At 38.0% G+C, this 25,585-nt stretch overlaps 1 protein-coding gene across 3 annotated transcripts in view; it reads left to right on the top strand.

Moving 5' to 3' along the window:
- Positions 1-25,585, top strand: part of HHAT (hedgehog acyltransferase) — a 138,989-nt gene that overhangs the window by 77,238 nt on the left and 36,166 nt on the right. For all 3 annotated transcript variants that reach the window (XM_053974439.1, XM_053974438.1, XM_053974437.1), the window contains one exon: positions 11,948-12,092. In XM_053974439.1, the coding sequence (XP_053830414.1) occupies positions 11,948-12,092 (145 nt within the window). The remainder of the gene's footprint in view (positions 1-11,947; positions 12,093-25,585) is intronic.

The raw sequence follows: 25,585 nt of genomic DNA, 5'->3' as shown, positions 1-25,585 counted from the left end.
TACTGAAAACAGTAAATTCCCTGACCCAAAAGATTGGTTCTGGAACTTTTAATTTGAACTGGTTTAAACCAGTGGCTGGCTTCCTGCGTTCAGCTCTAGAAGAGCTGATGCTCTTTCTTACATCCTTTTCAGGTTACACTCTCTTGAACTTTTGTGTTTCAGTAAGTTGTGTGAGAAGTTATCTCCATGTCTTTTTTCCCCTCATTGATTACTTGTTATTTCTTAGTAAATTAGAGCTGAATTAATTTTTTCTTTTCAGCAAAATGTTATATAGAAAACAACAATAAGTGCTAGGCTTCCTAAGATAGGGCAGATCTGGGAACTTTATATTAAATGGGAGAAGTTTCATTGTGTTTTTGTCAGATCTTTTTTTTCTTACTTTTTCAGGTGATATTTAGATCTGTACTGAGCAAGGTGGTGCTTTTGCTTCTCTGTTCTATATTAATTTCTTACAGATGAACAGACTCGAGTAGTAACTCATTTGAAATCAATGACAGAATTTGTATTGGCTTTTAATAAATAATATGATTTATGAAAGAAAATGCTAATGGCTAACATTCTCCCAGTGATTTCAAGTTTTTCCTTCTCTTTCCTTAAGGAAAATGATCTATAGAAAAACAGATCTATAAAAAAAAAATAGATCTTGGTATAAAAATAGATTTAGAATGAGTTAAACCTTCGAGTAGCTGGCAACACCTTTAAATCAATGGGTTTTTGAAAAAGAAGGATTTGGAGATCATTCAAAAGGAAGATGTAGCAAAGAGAGTGAAGCTGGCAGATTGATAAAATGAATGTTTTAATCTGAATTGAAATAGCAACATTTATCTTTTTAGTTCCTTAGTTAAGTGAAAACATGTCATTCAGTCTAGTAAGATTTTTTTAAATTGAGACATAAAGATCTCTCTTCTCAAAATCATACTATGATGAATTTCTAGTTTAAGATCTTATTTTTAGATTTATTTGGTAAGAAACTAAATACACCAAAAGCAATTCATTTTGGGAAACCAACTACTTTTACATATGGCATATTTTAAATTTTTACTATTCTTGTAAGTGCTATGTTTTTTTAAAGTATAGAATACTTTGATTTCTATATTTTCATTTATGCCTGCACTGAGGTGCACTAATTAAGTCCAGTTCAATGTGTTGTCATTTCCTACCCAGCCCCCCTTTGCAAAAGGGGAAGTATTTCATATGATGTCCGTGTTTTGTTAGTGGTTTAGATTAGACTTCATTAGTGTGTTAGATTATTATTTTCCCCCGAAGAATGATCTCCATACATTTGTCTCTATAGTTAAAAGATCACCATTATTTTGTGCACCAAAGAAAGGGTCAATGGCAGCTGGTATCCTCAGCTTTCCAGAGAGCAGAATTTTAGATGATTTTCATAGTTTGGGTGGGGTGAGGGATTTTTTTGTCTCTTTTTTTTTTTCCTCTCCTTAATTTTGTTTGCCCTTTTTGTTCTGCTAGGCACATTACATTTTTTTACAGTTATTCATAATAAGTTATGCATTGTACAGAGATCCTGCAGACAGCTGGTGTGGAGCATGGAAAGGTTCTGACTGGTTAGCCTGACCTCTGGGCTTTGGTTCCACAGGGAATTAAACTGAACTAAAAGCTCATTTCTGTTGAAGGGGGAAAGGTTTAATTTCTTTTTCCTCCCTTCCTTGCAGTCTCACCACTTCCTCCTCCTCACACCTTCCTCCTGGAATCTTTGCTCAGCTGATCTAGCTCTTTATCCCAGCAGAAAGCTCTACTTCCTTGGGTTATTTTATTGCTAGATGCTTTACCTCATGAAGAGGGATCTGAAAAGCACCCAAAGCAATACAGTGTAAGAGACAAAAGTCAAGGAAAGGAAATGGAAGAGGAGCAGCTTGACTACTTGGAACCTCCTGCTTGTAAATGTGCATAAACAGTGTGAGGAAGCAGACTGAACCTCTGTATTTAAGAGCAGTGAAACAAAGAAGCCAGTTGGGTTCTGCTGCATTAAGTACTCAGGCTATGCCAGGGCACACATTCAGCCTGACCAAGATGGAAGTGCCTGTGTATTTCACAACCATATACATGTACAATGTATATTCAATGTATGTGTCCTATATACATTGAAAAATGAGGAATATTTCCTTTCAATCTTTTTGCAAGTATAACTCACTTTGAACTACCATAAGACAAGTAAAGTTTCCTTCTTCAGTAGAGACAAGATCTGACTAAACATTGCGAAGTCATTTGTTTGTTGACCACCTTGGAAGATTAAATCTTTAATAAGATCTCTGCAATAAATAAAGACCCTAGCAGCTGTTCTTCAGCACGCACTGGGCTTTGATCTTCCTCTTACTTCATTTGGTGGAAAAAGTATTTATATCTCTTGTATACTATTGTCAAGCCAGTCTGGCCTTTTCTTTTTTCCAATAGTTTTGTATCATTCTTACATATTTTTATTGCAGCATGGTGATTTGGTTAAGTGATGAGCATTACCAATGCTACTTTCTTCATAACATCTTTATGTACTTGCTGTAGAATTGTGTTTGAGTTTGTTGCTTCACTTTCTAAGAATGAACAAACTGCCTTAATCAGACTCTTATTCTGTAATGCAGAATTGGTTTTTGAGACTAGGTACCAACCATAATGTTAAAACCCAGACTAGGGGAAGGGGCTTGCCACTCACTCCCTACTGCCCACCCTGACCTTGATTTCAGCTGTATCATTGTTCTAACCAGAAATCTTTACTATCCAAAGTAGGCATACTATGACTCAAAACAGGTGGAAACTTGTTCTTCTAGATGTGAACATTAGTCAGGGCAGATTTGTCTACTGGTCTTTGATACTCAGAAGCAGCAAGCTGAGTCAAGGTGCTGTTTTGTACTGAGATGCTGAATGACCATCAAAGGTAAATATGGCTTACCTGATGCATCCTCGTCAGTCCAGTGACTTCTAGCTTTGCTAACAATAGTTCTGAGTCAAGCAATTCTTGCCATGATATTCTTGCCATGCAATTCTTGCTTTTGCTTGATTTTATTTTCTTCTCTCTTCTCCACCCTCCTGTGGTAATGGAAGTAAAGCCCATGACGTTTTGAGTGCCCTGCTAAAAAGTGCTGACACGCTCACACACTTATATTGTGGGACTGATGTTCTTCGCTGAGGGATCTTCTCATCTCAAACTCAGTAACAAAGACTGAAAATGTAGTAGAGGGACAAGCATATGCAATATGATACAGAATTTTGTGTGGTGAATGACAAAAATGACTGCAGAAATAATTCAGAGATAACATTGTTTTCTACCTTTTGAAGCTTTTTTTGGTCTAATCTTTGCAAGAAATATTATTATTGATGAGAAACTGTTGTGATTTCTCTGATATGATTACTGCTCTGCTCCAGACAACAGTGTCAGCTGGAAAACCCCTGGCATAGCTGCTTGGTGGTCATTTAAAAAAAAAAAAAAAACAAGCAAATTATTATCCCACCTACCAGCATTATTTACTTCCTCTTCTATTTTGGAGACACTGGGCAATTATCTGGTGCTAGGTCACTAATGCTGTTTGAAAAGCAAGTAAATCATGCTATAGTGTGAAAACAAGGCAGAATGATGCTGGTTACGTGCTTCTTTCTTACTGTTACATGACTATAGCCTCCCTCTGTGGTTTGTCTCAAAAATTAGTCTAGGCGATAGGTGTCAGCAATTACAGAAATATGAGTTAAAATCCTGAGGAGTGGCTGCACTCTGGTCTTCCTGCTCTGCCTTGAGCTACAGAACATTGCTGCAGGGAAAGCATTGTCTTTATTTGCTGAGAGTGTTTATCAAATGTCTCCGTAGGGATTATTACTGTGTATTATTTATTTGGTAACAGTCATAAGGGCCAAGATCAAAATTCAGCACTAATGATTGGTGAAGTTGGATCCTTTCCCAACTGGATTACAATTTAAAAGGTAAAAATGTTAAAATGTGAATGAGAGAACTGAGAGAATCAACACAGGCAGAATGAGAACCCAAAGAACAAAAACAGGGATGTCAAGGACCTGGACACAGAGAAGAATGCACAAATCTCTCGATCAGTGAGAGCTGAGACACATTTACAGGAGTATGTACACTGCCATTACTTGGCTAAATTCCCTGCTTTAAACATAAAACAGAAAAGAGGATGATGTATGTCAGTGCTGTTCATTTTGCACTTTTCACAAGCTGCCACTTAAAAAAGAATAAATGGGCAGGTTCTTTGAGAGTGAAGAGTTAAATGTAGAAGTACAGAAATTTACTTGTGTGTATGTCAAACTTCCACACATGCATCTTTAAGTGTAGTGGATACATACGAGCTGGTAGGAGGCTTTCTTCAAACAGGAGGGGGAGTTGGCTGTTTGCTGAGAGATGCTATAAATGTAGATCTTTTGGAAAATCTAAAAATGAAATGGTGCTAGTGCAAGACAGCATTTTGTTGAGTGAATGTTTAGTACGACATCAATAGAGAAGATGAGTATCTTCTCAAATACTATATATAGCATTTATTCCTAAATTCAGAATCAAGTTCTATTTGTGAAAATAGATCTTAACTGACAGCTGCTTGATTTTAATTGTGTGATCCTCTTTTTATAGGAGTTACGTAGGGAATTACAGGTTGTTGGCATCATCCTGTCTCTTGGAAAAATGCTGTCAGTTCCTGCTTTCATGCGTGAACCTTCCAGGAGCTAATTTTTACCTTTGCTTTGCAAGGAAAGTATATACCTTGAAAAGAAATGGGATATGACCTCAAGCCACAGTTCAGGTTGGGTAGAAGGGAGGGAAAAACCGCAAGCAAAATGAAATGCCAGAAAAATGAAGTAAAGGGGATGTTTCTGGGTTAGAGTTAGGTGGTGAAGAACAGAACAAACAGGAATGATTACTATGATTACTGAAGGGTACAGTGTATGTTGATGAGGAAGTAAATTTGTTCTTCTGTTTAGTGTGGAAGTTATTGATGGATAAGGTCTAATAGCACATCTTGTTCATTTTCCTCTTTAAGGCCTGTTCTTATCTTGGTATGTTGCATCTCTGAAGATTCCACAATTTCTTTTAGATTATTTCATAAATTAATATTTTGTTTATGTATTCAACCAGAATTCTTTATTTTTATTGCTCTTCTGTTCTGTGCTACAGTCTCTACTCTTACTCTGTTAAACATCTGTCTCTCAGCTTCAGAGTGCAGGAATGTGTACCATATTGAGAGTCAGCCTCTCATGAGCTGCCTTTCCCTGGCTCCTGTTGATCTTCAAGCATAACTTCTGTTATCATTAATGAGCACGTGTAGTCCCTGCCTTTGTTTCTGCAGTCTCCCAAGCACACTTCTGTCGCTATGACCCATTGCCCACTGACAATGTGTATTAACAAACATAAGATGCTCCATTGCTTGGACCCAACCCATCTTTATTTCTACTGCTCACTTTAAAAATTAAATAAATTGACATTCTGTTTGGCAGAGCTTTGTCACAATTTTCAGCCTTTCCTCCGTCCCATCTGCTCCCCCAGCTGCTCAGTCACACCCTGCCCTCCATTTGCAGTGTGCCGAACTGCAGATAGATAAAATAGCTGGTAACTGTTAGTCAGGATGTGTCGCCTCCCTTCCCACTGTCCCATCTGCTCCTCGCTCTCTTTCAGCTTTTCATCCATGCTCCTGTTTTTTTGCTGTCCCGTTATTTTTGGCAACTGGCTGCATTGCGGATGGCCCAGATTCAGGATATGTATTGGGGTGTTTGCTCTTGTGGTAATGTGGCGATTCCTGGGGTTCAGGGACATTGAAGAGTTGGCTTGTCATTTACCTCAGCACATTTTCTAAAAGAAAGCACTTGAGGAGGGCCGGCACCTTTAAGATTGATTGGGTGGTATGTCTTCTGTCAAAAAGTATGGAAGTTGTGAAAGGAGCTTAATCCTTTAGTTGGAGTACAGTGGAGGATGAAAACTGAAGCTCAGAAAATTGTACTAGTAAAAAGAACTTTGAGGCTTTTTCTAAGTTCTTTGTTGATATGCATAAGAATGTCACCTGTACCCCTCCTGTACTGGGCAGCTTTGTTCACAAACATTTTAACCATCCATCCCCTCCCCGCAAAAATCCTTGTAAACCCTAAATAACAGACTATTGCAAAGAACGTTTAATTTTGGTTTTGTGACGTAAAGATGAGTCAACCTTGCATCAGATTTTAAGCATTGTTTGTCTAATAAAAACCTTGAGGAAATTGAAAGGATGGAATTGTAGGAAGCACACTTAGTCTCCTCTAATACACTAGGAGAGGCAATGAAAGATAATGCAGGACGAGGTGTTATTTTCATGGTAGTTAATTTGTTTTATTTCTTCAACACAATAAATAGTGCAGTTTCTATATCTTATTTGTCTGATAGGTTTGAGTGGGAGAGAATGAAGTCTGTAAAACAGATAGTAATAAAATACTGTATGCTTTTAAAAGAAGAAATCTCTTCTAAAAGTTGTTCTAGGTTATCTTGATCCTTAAAAAACAAAGGCAGATGAAAATAGAATAATGTAATCTCTAGTTTTGCAGTTTGTAGAATCAAGTATGTTTCATGTCACTCTGGTCATCTTATCTGACAGTCTTCTTCCACAGTGCATATGTTCACATAAGAAATAATTCAGCTGCTTCTCTAATTTTATCACACACTTTTGTTTCACCATGTGCTTGGATCATCAATTCTCTGGATCATAAAGATATAAATGTTGTGAATCTCTGTTTTACACCATGAAGATAGACTCTTGCTTAAATTGCAGGAAATTTAATTCCTTTACATGGGACTTGTTTAAGTATTTTCAGTATAAGCAAGCTTGATAACGCCACTGGCTTTATGGAGAAGTTTTCTTTAATCTGTCCCAGAACAGCTTGGTAAATGAGATGTTTTGTAAATGCAGCACACGTAGATGTTTTCCATCTTATGAGTGTTTGCTAAGAAGTTACCAGCTAATGTCTGTCAGGGGAGACTGCCTGCCACTTGACACTCTGTCATCAAGCTGGGTTTGCAGCATGGTGGAAAACATGTGCCCCTGTTCCTGAGCCCTCCCTAACCCAGTGTGCTGCCTGGGACCTGCTCCCAGAACAAGCCCTCTCAATGACGAGCCTTTGGGATATGCCAAATCACCGTGATGCCACCACTTTTGCCAGAAAAAGTCTAAGAGTGGTTGATGTAGGAAAATGTAGGCTTGCTTCCCTGATAAAATACTGAGGGATCTATTTCTGTAAAAAACTTCAGTGTGACATTGTGTATAGGACTGCCTACTTTTGAAGGACTGCCTACTTTTGACTGCTGTACAGAATTCAGTCTTAGGTGTCTCCTCAACTTCATAGAATTATAGAATAGTTTGAGTTGGTAGAGACCTTAAGGATCATTTAGTTCCAGCCACCTGCTGTGGGCAAGGACACTTTCTACTAGATCAGGTTGCTCAGAGATCCATCCAGCCTGGCCTTGAAACTTCCAGGGATGGGGCATCCTCAACTTCTGAGGCAACCAGTGCCTCACCACCCTTACAGTAAAGAATTTTTTTCAAATACCTAATCTAAAGCTATGCTCTTTCCATTTGAAGCCACTCTCTTGTCCTGTCACTACATATGACTTGTCCTGTCACTTCCAGCTTCCATCTGGATTATCCTGGTCAGTCTTCCCCACAATATTTTCTCTGTTGTTGGCTAGCTCAGAGAAATAAATGCATTTACCTGGACCCTCAATTTAATCTTTCCATGCCATTCAGTGCTATCTTTGTGAACAGTCCTGTAAAATGCAAATTTACTGTCAGTAGCTCTAAGTGACACTAGAGAGAAGCTCCTTTAAATTCTGCTCTGCTGCCTGAAGCCACTTCTCCTGCCATCTTTGTGTATTTTGTGCTCATAGTGGTGTACTTAACTTGCATAGCAAATTAAATAAGTATTTTTTCTCTAACTCAAAATTCTACCATGTCCTTTACCTAACTCTTAATTATCACCTAAATGATCTATTATGGTGTGTGTTGTTTTTCATCAGCTTTCTCAAGAGACAACCATTATACAAGCTTCTCATTTCTGGCTTGGTTTTCTCTTAGAGGCTAAATGTGACATGCATATGTAAGTGGAAATGGATTTAGGAATGGAAATGTTTGGACCATGCAATTTCTTTTCATGCCTGTCTTCCTCCTCCACTCTCAAACACATAAGATTTGCTTGTCAAGGTACTCCACTACAGGATGGTACTATTTATTTTTGTAAGATGGTTGCAAAGGCTGCAAAGTTGGGAGAGCTTTAATGGCAGCCAGTTTAGCTAGACCAAACAATGTGCAGAGGGAAATTTTTCCCAACATCTGGCAAAAATGTCTGAGGCTGATCTTTATGTACAGCAGGAATGGGTTTGGAATAACAACCCGAACTCCATTCAGTTCCAGGAAAGGTTGTCTGAGCCAATGTTTTACAAGTCACCTTCTATGTCATGCTGCATGCATTTGGGCTGAGTATTGTGATAGTATGTCTATTTTTTCTTTTTTTGGTGTAGTTTAAGTGCTACAGTCCATTTATTTCACGGTGTGTGGGGGAGGTGGGGATGCTCGTGATTACTAAAAGTGAAGTATGGTAAAGTATTGATGTGAGATTGTAAAATGGAGCATTGAGGAGGGATGCAAATCAGGGTTTCAGGCAAGCAGCCCTGGTTTCATTGTCATTTTAACACAAGATTGCCACTCTACCTTCTGGCTGTATTTCCAACAAGAAAGAGGAGAGAGAAAGAGACATCAGTAAAATCCAGAGAAACAGCACAAATCCATAGCAGTTGTTTATATTGCTGTAATGGAGCATATTGTTAAAAGCATTAAATGACATAATGAAGAATTGTGGGTGTGGAAGGTTTTTAAAAGTTTGCTTTGATGTAAACAATTTGCTGTACATTCACAAAATTTGCAAGTTTGTAAATATTTAAATAAAATTGTTGTTATGGGTTATCTAGACCAATGTAATTTCTTTTTCATTGCTAAATAATGCTTCCAATTTATTAATTTGAGCACACTACCTGCTCAGGTGCTTTCCCAGTTAGCTTATTCTAGATGGCTTGAGATGTTTAAGCAAAATTTTCTTTTTTTACTTTCATAGTAGCTGAGTGAAATCTGCATTGACATCAAAGACTGTCAGGAAAATATTTACTGCTTTTTGGATCAATGACTAGGCAAGCTAATGGAAATTAGCTACAGCAAAACCCAGTGAAGATTCAATGCTTGTCTAAACTGTGTCTGTCATAAACTGCTCCTTTATACCTTATTAATGGCTAAGGGTTTTTATGGTCTGTACTACATTTAACTTGCCTTGTTTAATGTGCAGCACTTCTGTAAAAGGTGATGTACTATATGTGACAGTTTAATTTTTTTTTTTTTAGTAACTCTATTCATTAAAAAAAAAAAGTAGCAGAGCCTTTTTAGCTATTTATGTTGTTTTAGTTGTACTGCTTTGAGTTGTAAAACAGGCAAACTTTAGAAGCATAACAAGTCTGATCATTACCTTGATGGAAAATGCAGTTAAACACCAGCTGTCTGATGAATTGTCCATCTCCAATTCTTTCTACTGCTTTAGCAGAGGATTTTTTAACCTTTCTTAATTAAAACTGTTTTTCCTTAGAGTTGACAAATAAGTTTGATAGACAAAGGGAGAGTGAAAGGTAGATCTGATGATAGAAAATGCCCTATTTGAGCTGCAGCTTAATTCAAGCTACTATGATCATAACTTGTCCTTATTTAAACTTTGCTGTTAACATGGATTTCATAGCAAGATTTCAAATGTTTTCTTTGTGTGCCTACACTTACACATTCTGAAAAGGCATACATTTTTCATGTATGCCTGTATGACTGTACATTCAAACTATGCCTTTCAGGAAAAGACAGACTTAAGCTGTCCTCCATGTATGTGAACAGAAGGCAAATGAATTGGAAGTCCTTGGATAGCTTTGGAGATATGAAATATTAGAAAGGGAAAAAGTTCTTTCACTAACTCAATTGTCTGTGTCTGTGAATATTTAGATAATTGTTATATTCTCTACCTCTCTCCTATCATGCCCTAGTTTTCATCCAGAATTTTCAGAGAAAAATCTGAGTCTCTGTTTTCATACATGGCTATTTTTCATAGCATTGTGTGGAAGATTAGCTATTGCTGTATTGTACATACTGACTGATACAGAGCACTTGTCCTTAAACCTTATCTGTCCCCATTTTTGTGCTGACTCAGACTGACTCATATACTAGATATAGTTCTGACCAAGGCTAACGTTCAATTTCCCAGAGATTACTTTGCAGTAATATGTTGAAATTGTATTTCTATGCCTGTAACTGTCATTTATTTGAAGATTTGTCTCTTTATAATCTAGCAGTTGAAACATTTGTTTTGATGCTTACAGAAGGAGCAATTTAATTGTCTAGAAATGTATTTTAGGTGTGTTTTGAGCATATGTTTGTTTCAGGTATCTGAACATGAATTCTGGTCTGCCTGTAGCTATTAAAGATTAATTACTGCTTTTTTGGTTTTTTTGGCGCTGCAGTCACAAGACTTTATTTTCTGCAACATCACCATTTATGAGATGAAGGCTGAGCAGTCCAAGATACTTCCCTTAGTTTCTGTGCTCTGGAAAATGGTCATCACTTCACACAAAGCATTCAATCTTTTGTAAATTCAAGCACTATGTACAGAGGCTTTCAGCCTGGGGCCACAATGTACAGGATATTTTTCCTTGTGTAGTAATGAGACAATATTTCTTGGTGAAGTGCTGTAATGATCTTTAGATTTTCCTCTAGCAACTGAATAATGGAGGAAGCTAAAACTTCCTCATTCTTCTTTTGCCATCTTTTTGCAGTCTCCATGCTGCACTCGCACCTCAGGTGATAATGCAAAATACAGATTCAGAAAAGTGTAAACTAGTATATGATGGAGAGAGAGATTATTTGTATCTTTAGGACAACAATACTAAAATCTGGATAATTTTGCTTCTTGAACATGAGCAGTAAGATTTGCACTGAAGAGAAAATTTGAGATTGCATGTATCTGTGAACCTTTTTTTTAGAGACATCTATTTGTTAAGAGTCATTGCTATAACCAGATCTAATCTGATTCTAGAATCTTTCAGTGATGTCTTATTAATCAACCAGAGGATTAATGACTTGTAAAGTCGTTTAATGCTGTTTGCTGTATACTGAAGTGTTTTATTCTATATTGGGTCCTATTGGAAGTATCACCCACCCTAGAAGCACGTTGCTACTGTTCACATCTGTCACCAAAAATTCATCAAGGAACACATTTTGTAAAATAAGAATGAATCCACTGAATGTATAGAACTGTGTCCCATTCTGGGCTCCCCACAACAGAGACATGGACATGCTGGAGTGAGTCCAGCCAAGGGACTGATAGTAAAGGGACTGAAACCTCTGCTGTAAGAGGAGAAGCTGAGAGAGCTGGGTCTGTTCATCCTGGAGGAGAAAAGGCTCAGGGGAATTTTATCCATGTGTATAAATACCCAACTACAGGCTTTTCTAAGTGGTATTCAGTGACAGGACAAAAGACGGGGGGCACAGACTGAAATCCAATTTAAACATAAAAAAATATGTTTAAACACACAAAAAAAATCTCTTTTACTGTGAGGGGTTGCCCAGGGAGGTTGGGCAGTCTACATCACTGGGGGTATTCAAAACCCAAACAGATACAGCCTGAGCAGCCTTCTCTAGCTGATCCTGCTTTGATCCTTCAGAGGTCATTTCCAGCCATAACTATGATTCAAAACTGCTTTTAATCAGGAAGCCTTATTCCAACTTGAATGGCATTGGTGAGAGGTTCTGTTAGATATTTTAAAATATTTGGGATCTGTTCCATAAGGATTTGAACTTCTGTATGAAAGTTGTTTATTGTAATGGCAATGTCTTTTCCTAATGCTGCTTGAAAATTTGCAGGGATTGTTAACTTCATCTGCACCTTTTGTTTTGCCCCTCAGGAATGTTTCTTCTCACCAAGATTTCGTCGTCGACTTCATGCTGTCCTAGCATCTGTTAGCACTTCAATGCTGATTTTATCAAATCTAATATTTCTTGGAGGAAATCAAGTTGGAAAAATCTACTGGAACAGGATCTTTATGGAAGGCAAGTATGTTTTTATGTGCTTTCTAGATAACAGAATGTTCCAAATGTTACCTTGGGTGGGCTGAGCCATGTTTTTCTCTCAGTGCACTAACTGGGAGTTAATTTTTTTCTGGTCAAAACTATCAAAAATCTGAGAAAATTCAAATAACTCTGCAGGCTGCATGACTTCAAAGAAACATTGCCTTTCTCCTAGTCAAGTTTAGAAGGAGGGCTGTCAGGCTTCTCTGACAAGTGAAATCATTGAAGATAAGTAATAAATGGGTGACAAGTTACCAAGTTGAATTTTTTCCCCGCTCTGCATTTCACACACATCAGTAAGGATAGGCGTACTAAAGCCAACCCCACAGATTCTGTGGATGGCTAGTGGGTAAGATCTGCAAAATACAGCATAATTGAGCACTTAATGGCTTTTTTTTGTAGTGAATATGATTTCAGGCTGGGGACCTGCTGACTATTAAGGACAAGTGTGGGGACAGGGCAACTTGGGTGACAGTGTCAGCCTTGGTGCTGCTGAATAAGCAGCATGGGACGTTGTGCTGTGAGCTGACTCAGGAGACAAGTTGAGCTTTAATTTTTTTGCCAGAGGTTAGCATAAGTAGGACCAATTTTCTTTTTAGGTTCTTACTGCTGCCAGTCAAATGAAGATCTTGTAGAGGAATATTTCTTCCTCATGAGGGAAGTACTAATGGGCTTCTGTGCCTAGAAGTGGTCTCTTAAAAAGACCACCACTGTCTATTGCAGTGTTTTGTCCTTTTGTTCCTTTCAATGGCTTAGAAATCAGCTCTGGTGTCCCAAGACCCTACTTAAGCATCCCAAAATAGTGAAACTCTTAAAGAGTAAGTTATGTATATGAGTAGAACAATTTATCTTCTGAACTAAAGGGAAAAAATATTCAAAGAACTTGAAGAAAGGAACATTTTTAACATGAAATATAGTGAAGCTTTTTGTTAATACTGGGCAGTAAAGAGGGAATACTAGTTTTTGCTCTTTAAAGCATAACATACTTGTGTTCTGTTTCTTTTTTTGAAAGGCTTTGTTTTCTCTGAAATTGTTTCCTTCCAAGTAGTTGCCTAATAGTAGAAAATAAGCTGAGAGAAAAGGTTGAAAGTAAATGTAGTCATATCTTCTTATTTATTAAAAGAAAAATAAAAGGGCTAGTGACGTTGTCTATCTCAGGCTTATAGCTTCATACAAAATATTTCCATAATGCAATCTGTATATTATATGAGAATATGTATCAAGAAAGTATCCCTTCCTTGTTAGAAGGGTTAATGGTTGTGCAGGGGCTTGCAACCGATAAAGGACAATTCTATATCAAGTATAACAATATTTAATTAAAACAGAATCAATTATTGATTGTTTTTCTAGGTTTATTTTTTTTCTTGGGGGGGGATAGTTCTTTGATCTATTCCTCCTGCACTTGAATACATAGAGTTACTTAAGGATTAGGTAGCAGTCATCTAAGACAAGAATAGGAAATTAGTTTAGTCATTTGCATCTTTGTTTCCACGATGTTTTAATCAAATTAACTTTATTTTTAGAACATGAAAGCTTTTGCTTAGTGCAGCTCATACTCCACTAGTAGAAATCTCAGTGTTTATCTTTGGGAGCTTTGTATGCCTCTATTATTTGATCACTCAGATGCTTTTGAGTATATTGTTTAACTGCATTGTTGTTCTGACAACTCCCAAGTACAAGCTGAAACATCCACGAAAATTTTATTACATCTACACACCTGATACATTGTGGTTTTCTTCTTGTGGAACAAATAGGGTGAACTGTGGTATTCAGTCCAGGCTAGGGGATGAACAGATCAAGAGCAGCTCTGCAGTGAGAGACTTGGGGGTGCTGGTGGATGAAAAGCTGGACATGACCCAGCAATGTTCACTGGCAGCCCAGAAAGCCAAATGTGTTTTGGGCTAAATCAGAAGGAGCCTGGGCAGCAGGCCAAGGAAGGGGATTCTGCCTTTCTACTCCTCTGCTGAGACCCCTCCTGCAGTGCTGTGTCCAACTCTGGGGTCCCCAGCACAGGAAGGACATGGACCTGTTGAAGCAGGTCCACAAAAATAAGCAGAAGGATGGAACACCTCTCCTATGAGGAAAGGCTGAGAGAATTGGGATTGTTCAGCCTGGAGAAGATAAGGCTTTGGGGTGACCTAATTGTGGCCTTCCAGTACCTTAAGGGAGCCTACAAGAAAGGTGGAAAGGGACTTTTTACAAAAGCATGTAGTGACAAGACAAGACGGAAACTGCAAACTGAAAGAGGATAAGTTTGGATTAGATACTAGGAAGAAACTCTTCCCTGTAAATGAGGGGAGGCACTGGAACAGGTTGTCCAGAGAAGGTGTGGATGCCCCGATCCCTGGAAGTGTCCAAAGTCAGACTGGATGGATCTCTGAGCAACCTGGTCTAGTGGGAGGAGTCCCTGCCCATGGCAAGGGGCTGGAACTGGATGGTCTTTAAGGTCCCCTCCAACCCAAGCCATTCAATGATTCTATGATTGAAGGCCAGTCAAATCCAGGAGGACTATTCAAATTTTGGTCTTCAATTTCAACTAGATTTAAGAGGCAACAAAAATCTACGTTTGGAGTGTGCAATGCTAAAAGCTAAAGTTAAATAAATTTGTTTGTAGTCTGCACTGTTCTGTTAAATCCAATTCATCAATATTTACAGACTAAACTAAACACTACAAATATGTACTCTTTGATCATTCCTTTGTCAGCCCGAGAACAGATGACATGATCTAGCTGCTTGGCTTGAACTCAAGCTTTTGTCTTCACCTTTATGAAAAATTCAGTGGGGATATGTTTGACTTGTTAGAGCTATGGGTAGTGGTAGTGGGTGGGTGTTCTATGTGGCAGGAGGGTATTTGTTTGGGTTTTTATCTTTGTACTTAATTTCTGGTGTGTTGCAAGTAATATAAAGTTCCCAAGAATTAAGATTTTCTTTTTGTGCATTATGATTCTGGAGAGCTTTGATTAGAACAGATATTGATATTCTGTCATTGACTTGTGGAGAATAGTGTAGAAATCTGGCAAAGGACCCCCAGAGCTCTTTTGTACATAATACCCAAATCTGTGTCCTTTCACTTGGTAGACAAATCAATGTTACAATGTCCAGTATGTTACTGAGATCTGCTAAATATGTATCTAATTGCTTTGAGTCAATAATTGTTACCTTTGGGTCAAGAAGAAAGAAGATGTTCTGTGAATTTCGGGTTAAAATATTACAAACAATATTCTCTATTTAAAAGCTTTTTGATCTCTTCGAAATTTGCCTTGGTTTAGGAAACCTAAGCAGGTTTTCCTAAGCACCACTCTAAAACCAGAGAGTAGACATTTGCATTGCGAGGACATCTCTACATTCTCAGGAACCCACCAGCGGGATTTGAGATTGGTTGACTGAGGTGGCAGAAGGCTCTGCAGCACTAGTGTGACATAAAATCCCTCTGAGGTCAGGAATAGAGAGATGTGGAAACAAAACCTCCCACCTGTGCACTATCAGCTGCAAAGAGTAGTTAGTCAGTTCCTTTCCTTTGTTCAAATCCCAAAGAATTATGTCTATAAAGATTTGTACATGTATGAGTAGAAAAAAATAGGAGAAGAGATGTGTGCTTCAGTTTGTAAATGTAATTGGCATTTGTAGATCACTAAAAAGTAGTCAAGAACATATATGCTAAAGTCCAGCAATAAAATGCGTCTCGGACAGAAATCAGATCTGCAGGCTTAGGTGCAACATAAGATGTTGTGTGTGGCATTTTCAGGTCTGGCAACTAAATTAACCTCAGAATACCAGTATTGTAAAGCCCTAAATGCCCATCCTACAGCACTTCATAGTCAGAAATTAGCAGTTCTGTTGTATAATACCGAAAAACAGGACACTGAGGAACAGCTTCCTGCTAGCATGTGTGTGACAGTGATGCAAATTTAAACCAACAAGCTCTTATAAGAAAGTTTTACTGAAGCTTAAGATGTATGAAATGCACTTCTAGTTTTGCTCTTTCGTTATTGGAGAGGATCTACTCTATTCTTTTGCAAAGACTGAGTATTGTCAAAAATCTTTACAGTTTTTGGAGAGTGGGGAAGAAAAGATATGGATATGAAGGCAACTAAACCTCAGGGCCAGCACAGTCATTTCAAGAAGAACCATCTAAGTGGGATACCTTTGTTATCAAAGGTTTGTGAATTGCATTTTAAGAACAGGATTTAGATGGAGTTTCCTGGGATTCTTATTTGACTGATACTTGTTTTGAAGTGCTTTGGCAGTGCTTTCCACAGTTCCCATACCACAAACAAGGGGAGTTGATATCTGAGCACATATTCTTTAATATTTATTTTGCTTCCTCTTGTGAAAAATATATTAAATTTATCTGGATTTAAAAATAATTTTGTGCATCATTAAAATCACTGGTGTTAAAATTATGAGAGCAGAGGTCTATGTATCTTATGTGTATGAATATTTGTTCTTAATTTTGTTCTGAAAATTCTCTCTGTTCTTTCTGTTCAGACCAGCATTAGTGCTTGTTTCTAAAATGTAATTTGGCCCTGTTATTTGCAAAGAAAAAAGTTCCTATAGTAAGCATTTACTTTGATCTTTCTTTAGCAAGAATTTTCTCGTGAGGAACAGCGTCACAAATGTCTATTAAGAAAGTAGGAGAAATATCTTCTGTGTAACAAACCATTTAAAATCCTGTATTCTCCATAATTAATTAATGCTTCACTTCAAAATGAGATGCTCCAGCAAGAAGGGTTCTCTTTGGAAGGGCTCACTCCTACAACCAGCACTGTGCAGTGCTTTTGGTTAAGAGACTGAAATATTTTATCAAGCATGGACAAAGGCTGGGAGGGGACATAAGTGTATTGGGTGATAAAAGTCTTAAATTCTTCTTGGTCTTTTTCTGGTTTACAAGGAACAGAGTCCAGATCAATGAGGAAAGCACACAGTGCATTTCAGGTGTATTTTACTTCGAACAGCTGTCTGAAAATTGGACAATGATTTAAGTGGGGACAGTGATAAGCCGTGATTTAACTTAACTGTAAACCAGTCCTTTAGCTATCCAATTCACCTTGCCAAATTGTGAGGAGTGCCTCTCTGGAGGGCAGTTCAGCCCATATACATCTGTCTTAGCATGAGATGAGATGCATTGTCACTCTTCACTGCATTCGGGGCAATTTGTACAGCCTAGTTTGGATTAGATTGAACATCCAACCTTTGAGAAGGTGTCCTTTAGTAGACATCCAACAAAGAGTGAATTTCACCCTCAGTTAGGAGTGATTTACTGCAGGGGTACAGAATGGCTGGCTGGGCAGAGGTCCTGCAATGAAGGATGTCTGACTGCTCTACCAGATTGTGAACTTTGTGCATCAACAGTGTTATACCACCTACAGCAAAAATAGACCTTGTGCAAAGATGCATTGACAGCAGTGCAAAATGCATAAATGCACTTCTCCTACATGATGTTCTGAAGGCTAAAGTTAAAATATGTGCACTTTTGGCTACTGAAGTTTAAAAAAGCAGTAAGCTGACAATTAGGAAGAAGGAAATACAATAACACAATTGGAAGTCTAGAGCTGTGATACTGAATAAATGATATTGCTATGTTTTGAGAGAAAAGTATTGAGGGGAGAAATGTTTACATAAAAGTTTCTGCAAATTAAATTTTACCAAGATATTCTGATCACCAGTGGGTCAGGAGAAGGGAAAAAACTCTGTAAAATGTAGCAATTATTTGCACTTCAGTGATCCTTATGGGTCCCTTCCAGTTCCAGCTCTGGATATTCTATGATTCTGTGACATTACCTAGATAAAACTGTTGGATTGCCAACTTTGGGGGACAGTCTCCAGGTAGAAAAAAGTCTGTCTAGCAATGTAGAAAATGCTGACATCATCATGATGTAGGAGTAATCTCTAAATTGCCTCCAGACCCATTGCAGGCCCTATTTTCATTAGGCAGTTCATCAGCAATTAGAAATGTTTAAAGCAAAACTAAAATTTATTTCTCCATGTCTAATGTTTGTTCACTAAATGAAGATGTCGATGCCTTTATTTTGCCTCCATTTTCCCCTTTTGTCTTGCTTTGAAGGAAAATCAGGTCCTATGCTAATCAGAATTCAGGTAATTGGTCAGTTTATAGGGAAAAGAAAAGATGTTCTCATTAGCACCTTACCTACTTTACAGAAGCAGAAAGCCTTTGGACTTCTTCCCAGCTGTGCAGCACAGCAATCTTAGATTGTGTTTCACAGGGCATCTTAGGCACTGATTTGCAAGTGGGAATTTCCACAGTCATGACATACAAGATTCAGAGGTATGAGTGAAACAAAGAGTTTAGTGTAACACATCTGATGTAACATGCCTAAATGTGTATTTTTTGGCTTACTTTGGCAGAAACAGTGGACCATTATCTTATGATATTAAAATTAAATTATGCCGATTGGTAATGACACTGTATCACAGGACTGAAAATTATTCTGACAATCCCTATTTGTTTCATTTTATGCAAATCACTTAGTGTGTGAGTTGAGAATTGCAGTGGTACTAGCATCTTTCAAGGCATTGTCCCGAACTATTGTTGCCTTTAGAAGTTTTGCCCTTGGTTGTGAAGACAGTGGAATTAGGTTGTTGCTGAACAAAAACTCATTTGTCTATTACTAGTAGAGATGTCTAAGTTTGAGATCTAAATAATTTAAAAGCTATGAGTTACTTATTGTGCAGCTCCACTGCTGTGTGAGCTGTCAATAACAAAAAATGACAAGAGATTCCTGTATTGGTTGTTGTATGTTCGAGTCTGGCTTATGCAAGATCATGCCTTCCCATCTGATAAGTTGTTGACCGTATATCTCGCGTGCTGCAATAAGGAGTGTAGGTAGAAGGCCTCAGGATAATCAGTTCACACAACCTCATCCTTCAGAAACTGAGTACTGCTAGTCAGATTAGGTCATGGATTTAGCACATTTTAAGGGCTGAGGGAAGAGGTGGAGCAAAGTAGTTGGAACTCGTTATTAGCAGGATTTAGTTGGACGTTTTAGCTCTGAGGTCTTGCCAGATAATATACAACGTCTTAGAAGCCATACTGAATGTAGCAACTTCTGAAATGGGCTGCAATGATACATGTAATTATCTAGCTATGAAGGGGTTTAAAGGAGGAATGAAATCAGGCAGCAAAAGAACTCAAAGGAATCCACAAAAACTGTCAGTTGGGGCATCCCTGTGAGTGTGTAATATTTTACTGTCTATTCTATGCATCTTTTGCAAAGTCATTGCTCAAATTTCTTTGCAGCTGAAAGAAAAAGGAGGGCTGCTTTCATGATTGGCGATTCAGAGTTTCAGATGGCCCTGGTTTTAGTTTGGAAAATTCTGTCTGGCATATGGTCTTCCAGCATTCTTGTTCCTCCAGATTTTCACTTTCACTGAGAAATCCCACTTGCTGCTATTATGCAGAAACTTACTTAGGGTCATTTTTTCCCAAAAATACATTTATGAACGTTATATTGATGAATTGCATAATTTAGAGTAATATTGCATAGTGGCAGAAGTATTACTGAAGGTGTCACATTTTTCTAAGTGATTAATTCTTCTTCATGCACAAAGGAAACTTGTTTTCACAATCATTTATGTGACCTTGCTTAGTGGGTGCAGTTCATTGGGATGTGAACTGGCAAAATACCAAGAAAAATTAATTTTGGTCTGCAGCAATAAGGAGGCAGTATTTGGGTATTTTTTCTCCTGTACCTCCCAAAGGATGACAACTGTATAAAAGCAAATATTCACATATTTTTGGGGGGCATTTTCTCCAGAGTTGAAACAGTGTGTTCTGCCATTTTCTGTTGAATCATGTTGGTTTGAGCCTCTGTTCTATGTTGGAAAATTGTTGAAGCATTGCTATGTTTAAATTCAACTCTTGCTGTTTAATCTCAATAGTTTGCCATTTGTCTTTAATTTGTCTTTAGATTCTTAGGACGTGATCCTGCAACCAAATCCATGCAGAAAGATCTTTCTATCTAGAAAGTTCCAGATCATGTGCAGACATATCTGCTAGGATCAATATGATTCCATGGTCAGAATCAGTCATAAAGAACCTATATTTCATATATCTTATTAAAGCCTTTATTTTACGCAGTGCTTATACAAGTGATAAGAAAATGCAGGGCAGTGCACACTATGACTACACATAGAGTTCACTGTTGTCCATTGTGCTGCATCTGACTTACAGAACTAAATAAACCACTCTGCACACAGAAAATGGGGAGTTGTTTCTACATTGTGCTGCCTTGTCAGTTTGCAGCTCTTTCATAAAAATACAGGTTTGCTACTTTGTGAGCTGTGCTGATCACAGGCAAAATGCCTCCAGATTTTCAATTACTTTGGCAAGGTTCATACAGCCTTCTTCAAATTGTTGTGATGTTGCTAGTGAAGTATGGCATGATGAGCAATTGTTGTAGCAGGTTGGCCAAGTCCATCTTACAGAGTAACCTTGCTGGTAGCAGCATGCTTAGTGTGGAAGCTGGAATGAATGATGCCACCAAACACCTTTGTTCTGCTGGTGTGGCAGGTCAGCATGTGCTGTTTTAGCATAGTCTTTCAGAGGCTGAAGCAGTTTGAATGTGTGGACTCTTTATGCCTTAAACATAGCATTTACATAAAAATGCTATGCAACAAAACTAATTTTTGTGTCAAAAAGTTTAAAATTGTTATGACCTCATGACTGCTCATCAGTGGGTAATTCAGCTTTGCCTTGTCATTCCCCTGTATTTTTGCCATACACAGCAAAAGCCTCACGGTGGCCCGAAGTAACTGGGTATAGAATACTTGAAGTGCTGTTCTATTGGTCCCTGTGCTTATTGGGAAATTTATACTTAAATGAACTCATGGTTGCGGTGGCATGTATGTATCTGATTAGTAAGAGACATTATTTCTGCTAACATGTATAGCAATCAAGAAAAGTTTTCTGAGGAATGATGTAATCTCTTTCTTTTCCTGTACTCAGAAATTTCCAGGAGTCTTGTAGGTGCTCTTTCTTTCTTGTCATTGAATCCTGTTTCTTTTGTCTGTCAGCCCCTTTCATTTGTCCTCAGATTTGAGCTAGTCCTGACTCGCACTTTTTTTTTTTCAAATGCTTTTTGGGAGAACAGTTCCCATGCACAGAAAGTAACCTTCTCACAGCAGGAGCTGGAACACCAGCTGTATTTAGCTTTGCAATCATTGAGACTTTCATGACAACTTTCTAAGTTGTTTATTTCCTGAAAAATAATGTTAAAACACTATTGTGGTATGCCACAATTACTGCCACTTGGAGCCTGCTAGACCAAATTTTCTCAACTTATAGCAAAAAAAAAGACACCTTTTTTTACCCCAAATGCCAGCCCTGAATATCAGCTTGATAATTCTAGCAGTGTTTAGTCTGGTTCTTGCACCTCTACCAGTGAAGTCAGAGGTGAGAACAATCCTCTTGTAAAGATGCATGGGCCACAAAGGAGGCTGATCTTTTCCTAAAACTAGTGTTCCTTGTGCAGAAGAATGAAAAGCAGTTACGAGCTTATTTTTCTCACTGAGGAAGTCTGAGAGGATTTTTACTATGCTATAGCACAGTTCTGCTGCATTTCTACACTAATGCTATTTTGCTTATAATTTCATTCTAGGTAAACAAGCAAAAATTGTTGTCTCAGACTATTTTAGCATCTTTTCTTTTTAATCTCTGATGAATTTATTACAGCCATCTTTAAATAGCTGCTGCTTTAAAGAAAAGAGAAGCTAAAAGTACAAGAACCCAGAAAAAAATTAGTTGTTTCAGTCTTGTTTTGACTGTTGGGTTTTGGGAGAGGGTTTGTTTAGTGTTTGAGTTTTTTTAAGAGGGAGAGAGCAAAGCCTTGTATATGTGCTTAATGAAATTTATAGACTTACACCCTTGTAAGTGCTGACAGTTCTGTAGAATGACTTCTACCTCATGTCATTCCATTTACTACTAAAATGAATGCTGGGACATGTTTTCTTAAGGCACTTTGCACCAGCCAACAAAGACCTGAAACTCTGAAGCAGAGCTGGGATTTAAGTTCATGCTGAACTTGGAATGTAGCAAAATTTATGTGGGCATTATCAAACCCTATGAGAAGCAGCACCATATGGTAGAACACACGGCTCTGCTGTCCCTAAGGAAGCACTATGAGGCAGAAGTGTCTCCTCCCTAAACAGCTGCATTTTTTCCCTCTGTGCTACACCAGTCACTGATAATACCACTGTTTAGTGTGGTACCTGTAAAGGATGGATGAGCAGGGAAGCATGTGGCTCTGCTACATTTTTAATCTCTTTGGGCACTGTCTTCCCCTGAGAAAACGGAGAAGTATCTGTTGTCTCCTAAAACCTTGGTTCTGTCTCCTGCAGAGGCTGCACCCCTGGGACACCATACTCTCCAGTGCTGTCATGGGGGTGACCTGTGATGACCATTTGGATACATGAAGTGCATGGTTTGGCTCTACCTAGGCTCTCTGAGAGAGATAGAATTAGAGTACTAAATGGGACAGTTCCCAAAATTGACTTAATAATCCTGGAAATATTACAATTTTCTGTTAGTGCATGTACACCCATCTTTGAGTAACAGAATGTACCTGAGATATTAGGCTAAATAAATGCAAGAAATAATGCCTTAAAGCCAGTCAGAGATCATCATAAGCATTCCTAGTTACTGTTACAAATTACATCCAATGCTTGCAGTTCTTTCTGTAGTGAAATAATTATAATTTTCAGAGCAGAGAAATTCTTCAAGAATGTTACTTCCAAGAAAGTAATGGATTTCAAATACTAGGGTAGTTTTTATTTAATACACTGTCTTCCATTTTATCTTTTTTCATTTCTCACTTATTGCTTCTAAATTTCCTGATGTAAGGCGAGCATGTAAGGCAAAGCCCAGTAGTGACCTGTCGGCTTGTGGCTGTCTTCATAGGTGTTGAATTTTCACTGTTGGAAGGTTAGCTTAAAAGCCTGTTACAAATGCCTTGGCTGTCCATGCTTTAACAAGATCCATTTTATTTCTGACAGTTGTTGAGATACCTGACTGAGATTTTCCACAAATCTCTGTCAAGCTGCCAAACTCGTGTATTCCTGTCCATTCTGTGAGTGAGCAATAAATGGTGTGAGTCACTTGAAGCTACAGAGCAGCATGCCTGTGTTTAGGCATCTTAAGCAGAAAATATGCTCTGTTGTTAATAACTGATTCATAATTGATTTTTCTTTTAAAGCTACTTCCTTATTTTTGCAGCTTGCATCAAAAACTGGTAAATAACTTGGTATGTTTTTTGTGTTGTTAGTATCCATCCTCCTAGCCACATAAGAACATTGGACATGATTATTGATTTTTATCCCTTCTGCCCTCTTTCATGTGGTTTTTATAGGACCCACAGCTAAGCCCTCTATCAAATATAATAATCCATCTGCAAATTCTAACTTAGGCTTTAAAACAATCCTTGGAGAAGAGTGACTTCTGTATTATACTAAAGTATCCATAAAAACTCTCCCAATGGTGGGGCTTTTATGTCTGAATAAAGATTTATCTTGCATCTAGATTGAACAAAATCTCAAATCTTTGTTCTTGTGTGGAGTGTTGTTGTTGAAGAGGGTTTTTTTGCTCTTCAAAAATAGTAGCAAGGTGTTACTGAAGTAGTTGCATTGTTCAGAAGGAAAAACATCTTCTTTAGTAGTCCTTAACATTGAAAGAAAACTGTAGGTACACTGTTCCATTACCTGCAGGTTAATATGTATCCTGCAGTGAGGAATAGTTTGCAAATAATTGAAAATGTTTTAAACTTGAATCTTCTGAATATGATACTCTGCCAGTCCCTATGTCTATTATTTATATTGAAGGTATCTTCTATTTAACAAGTAGTTTGCATGTAAATAGTTGAAAATCAGCTTATCAGAGAATCTTAATGTGGTCCCAGTTGCTATTACCTATTACCTTTGTTTTAAAATGGTTAGAACAGTGATCCTTTTTCTAGCATGTCTGTTGCACACAGCTTAGAATGTTACATACATATATACATATATATATATATGTGTGTGTGTGTGTGTGTATCCCTCCACTGCTCTGTATAAACGCTGCTTAAGGTACATTTTTACTTCAGCAAGAAGAAAATTAAATCGTATATTTGCAACAACATAATCTTTAAGACAGAGGCACTATTCATCACAGCTGAAGTCCAACTTGTGGATATCTTATTCTTCACCCAGTATTGAGACAGGTGACAATTTGCATATTTCTGGCCAAATGGCATGTTTAAAAGTTTTAAGAACTGTCAACCTGTACCAATGTGGAAAATGAAATTCTGAAGAACTCTAGAGAATTGCTAATAGTACCTACAGACTTTCTCCTTAGCTTCAGTTCTTATTTTTCCAGGTCAGGAGCACCAGACAGTTTGTACCATCTGATAGGTTTTTTTTGTGCCTCTGATATACAACTGGGAAGAGGGATTGGAGAAAGTTGCTGTTGTTAACACGAACTCAGCAATATCATGGTGGGTCTGTAGACTTCTCTAGGAGTGGAATAAACTTGGAGACTGAACTCCTGCTCTTGTCAATAGTTTGATCACTTGAGACCACAGCAGCTTTCATAAAAGCTATGAAAAATGTCCAGAAAAATGTCCATCCCATCTGGATGTGCCAGGAGGACAATTTACATTGGGGTTTATATATTAGTTAGAGTAGCAAAAGCAGTGTCACTCTAACTTATTGTGTTCCAACCCAGTATAAATATATCCTGGCAGAATGAGATTCTCTTTTCCATCATTTTCTTACCCAGAGTGTTACCATTTCGTCAGATGTAACAGGAGATCTGCATGACTTGTACAGGAAAGTGCCCTGTAAGTCAGCACATAGAGCCAAAACAAGGATCACCAAGACTTTGTGATCAGGGTAATATTACTGTCAATCTGCCAGTCAGCCAAGAGTGGTGGACCACCCATCACACATCCTCAGGGTAAAACCATCACTAGATCCCTGATGGAAAACCATCAGTATCCCCCAGAAAGCCTCTTAACATTAGTGGTGCCCTGTGTGTCTCATGGGAAGTAGTGGCCAAAGGTGAGTTCATAGGGCACCTTGCTGTTTCCTGATAACTTATCTGAAATGTTATGGACATATTCCAGGATTTCATCTTTTTCCTTTACGAAAGTGATTAGTTTTCTGGATTTATCTCTTAATTTGTCATGCTACCAATTTCTGTTTCTTAAAATAATCATTCTGTTGCAATGCTTCTAATTTCAGTGATTATTACAGCTCATCTGTGTAGAAAAGTAGTGGCAAAATTCCAAACTAAGGAGTCTTCAATTTAAAGTGCCAGAATTAGTACAGAATAGCATATTCCTGGTCAGTGTTACTGAGCAGAAAGCCTCTCCATTTTGGCCTCCAGAACATAAATGAGCACTGCTTCATTGGCAACTAAGCTGTGGTTTCTTTTAATCTAATTCTGATAGCATGGCATTTTTCCTTTGAAAAGGGAGGAGATAGCA

Source organism: Vidua macroura, chromosome 3 (genome assembly GCF_024509145.1).
Source record: "Vidua macroura isolate BioBank_ID:100142 chromosome 3, ASM2450914v1, whole genome shotgun sequence".
In the NCBI taxonomy this organism is placed as follows: domain Eukaryota; kingdom Metazoa; phylum Chordata; class Aves; order Passeriformes; family Viduidae; genus Vidua; species Vidua macroura.
Note: the sequence above shows the minus strand (reverse complement) of the source record. Positions and strands in the feature narration are given on the sequence as shown.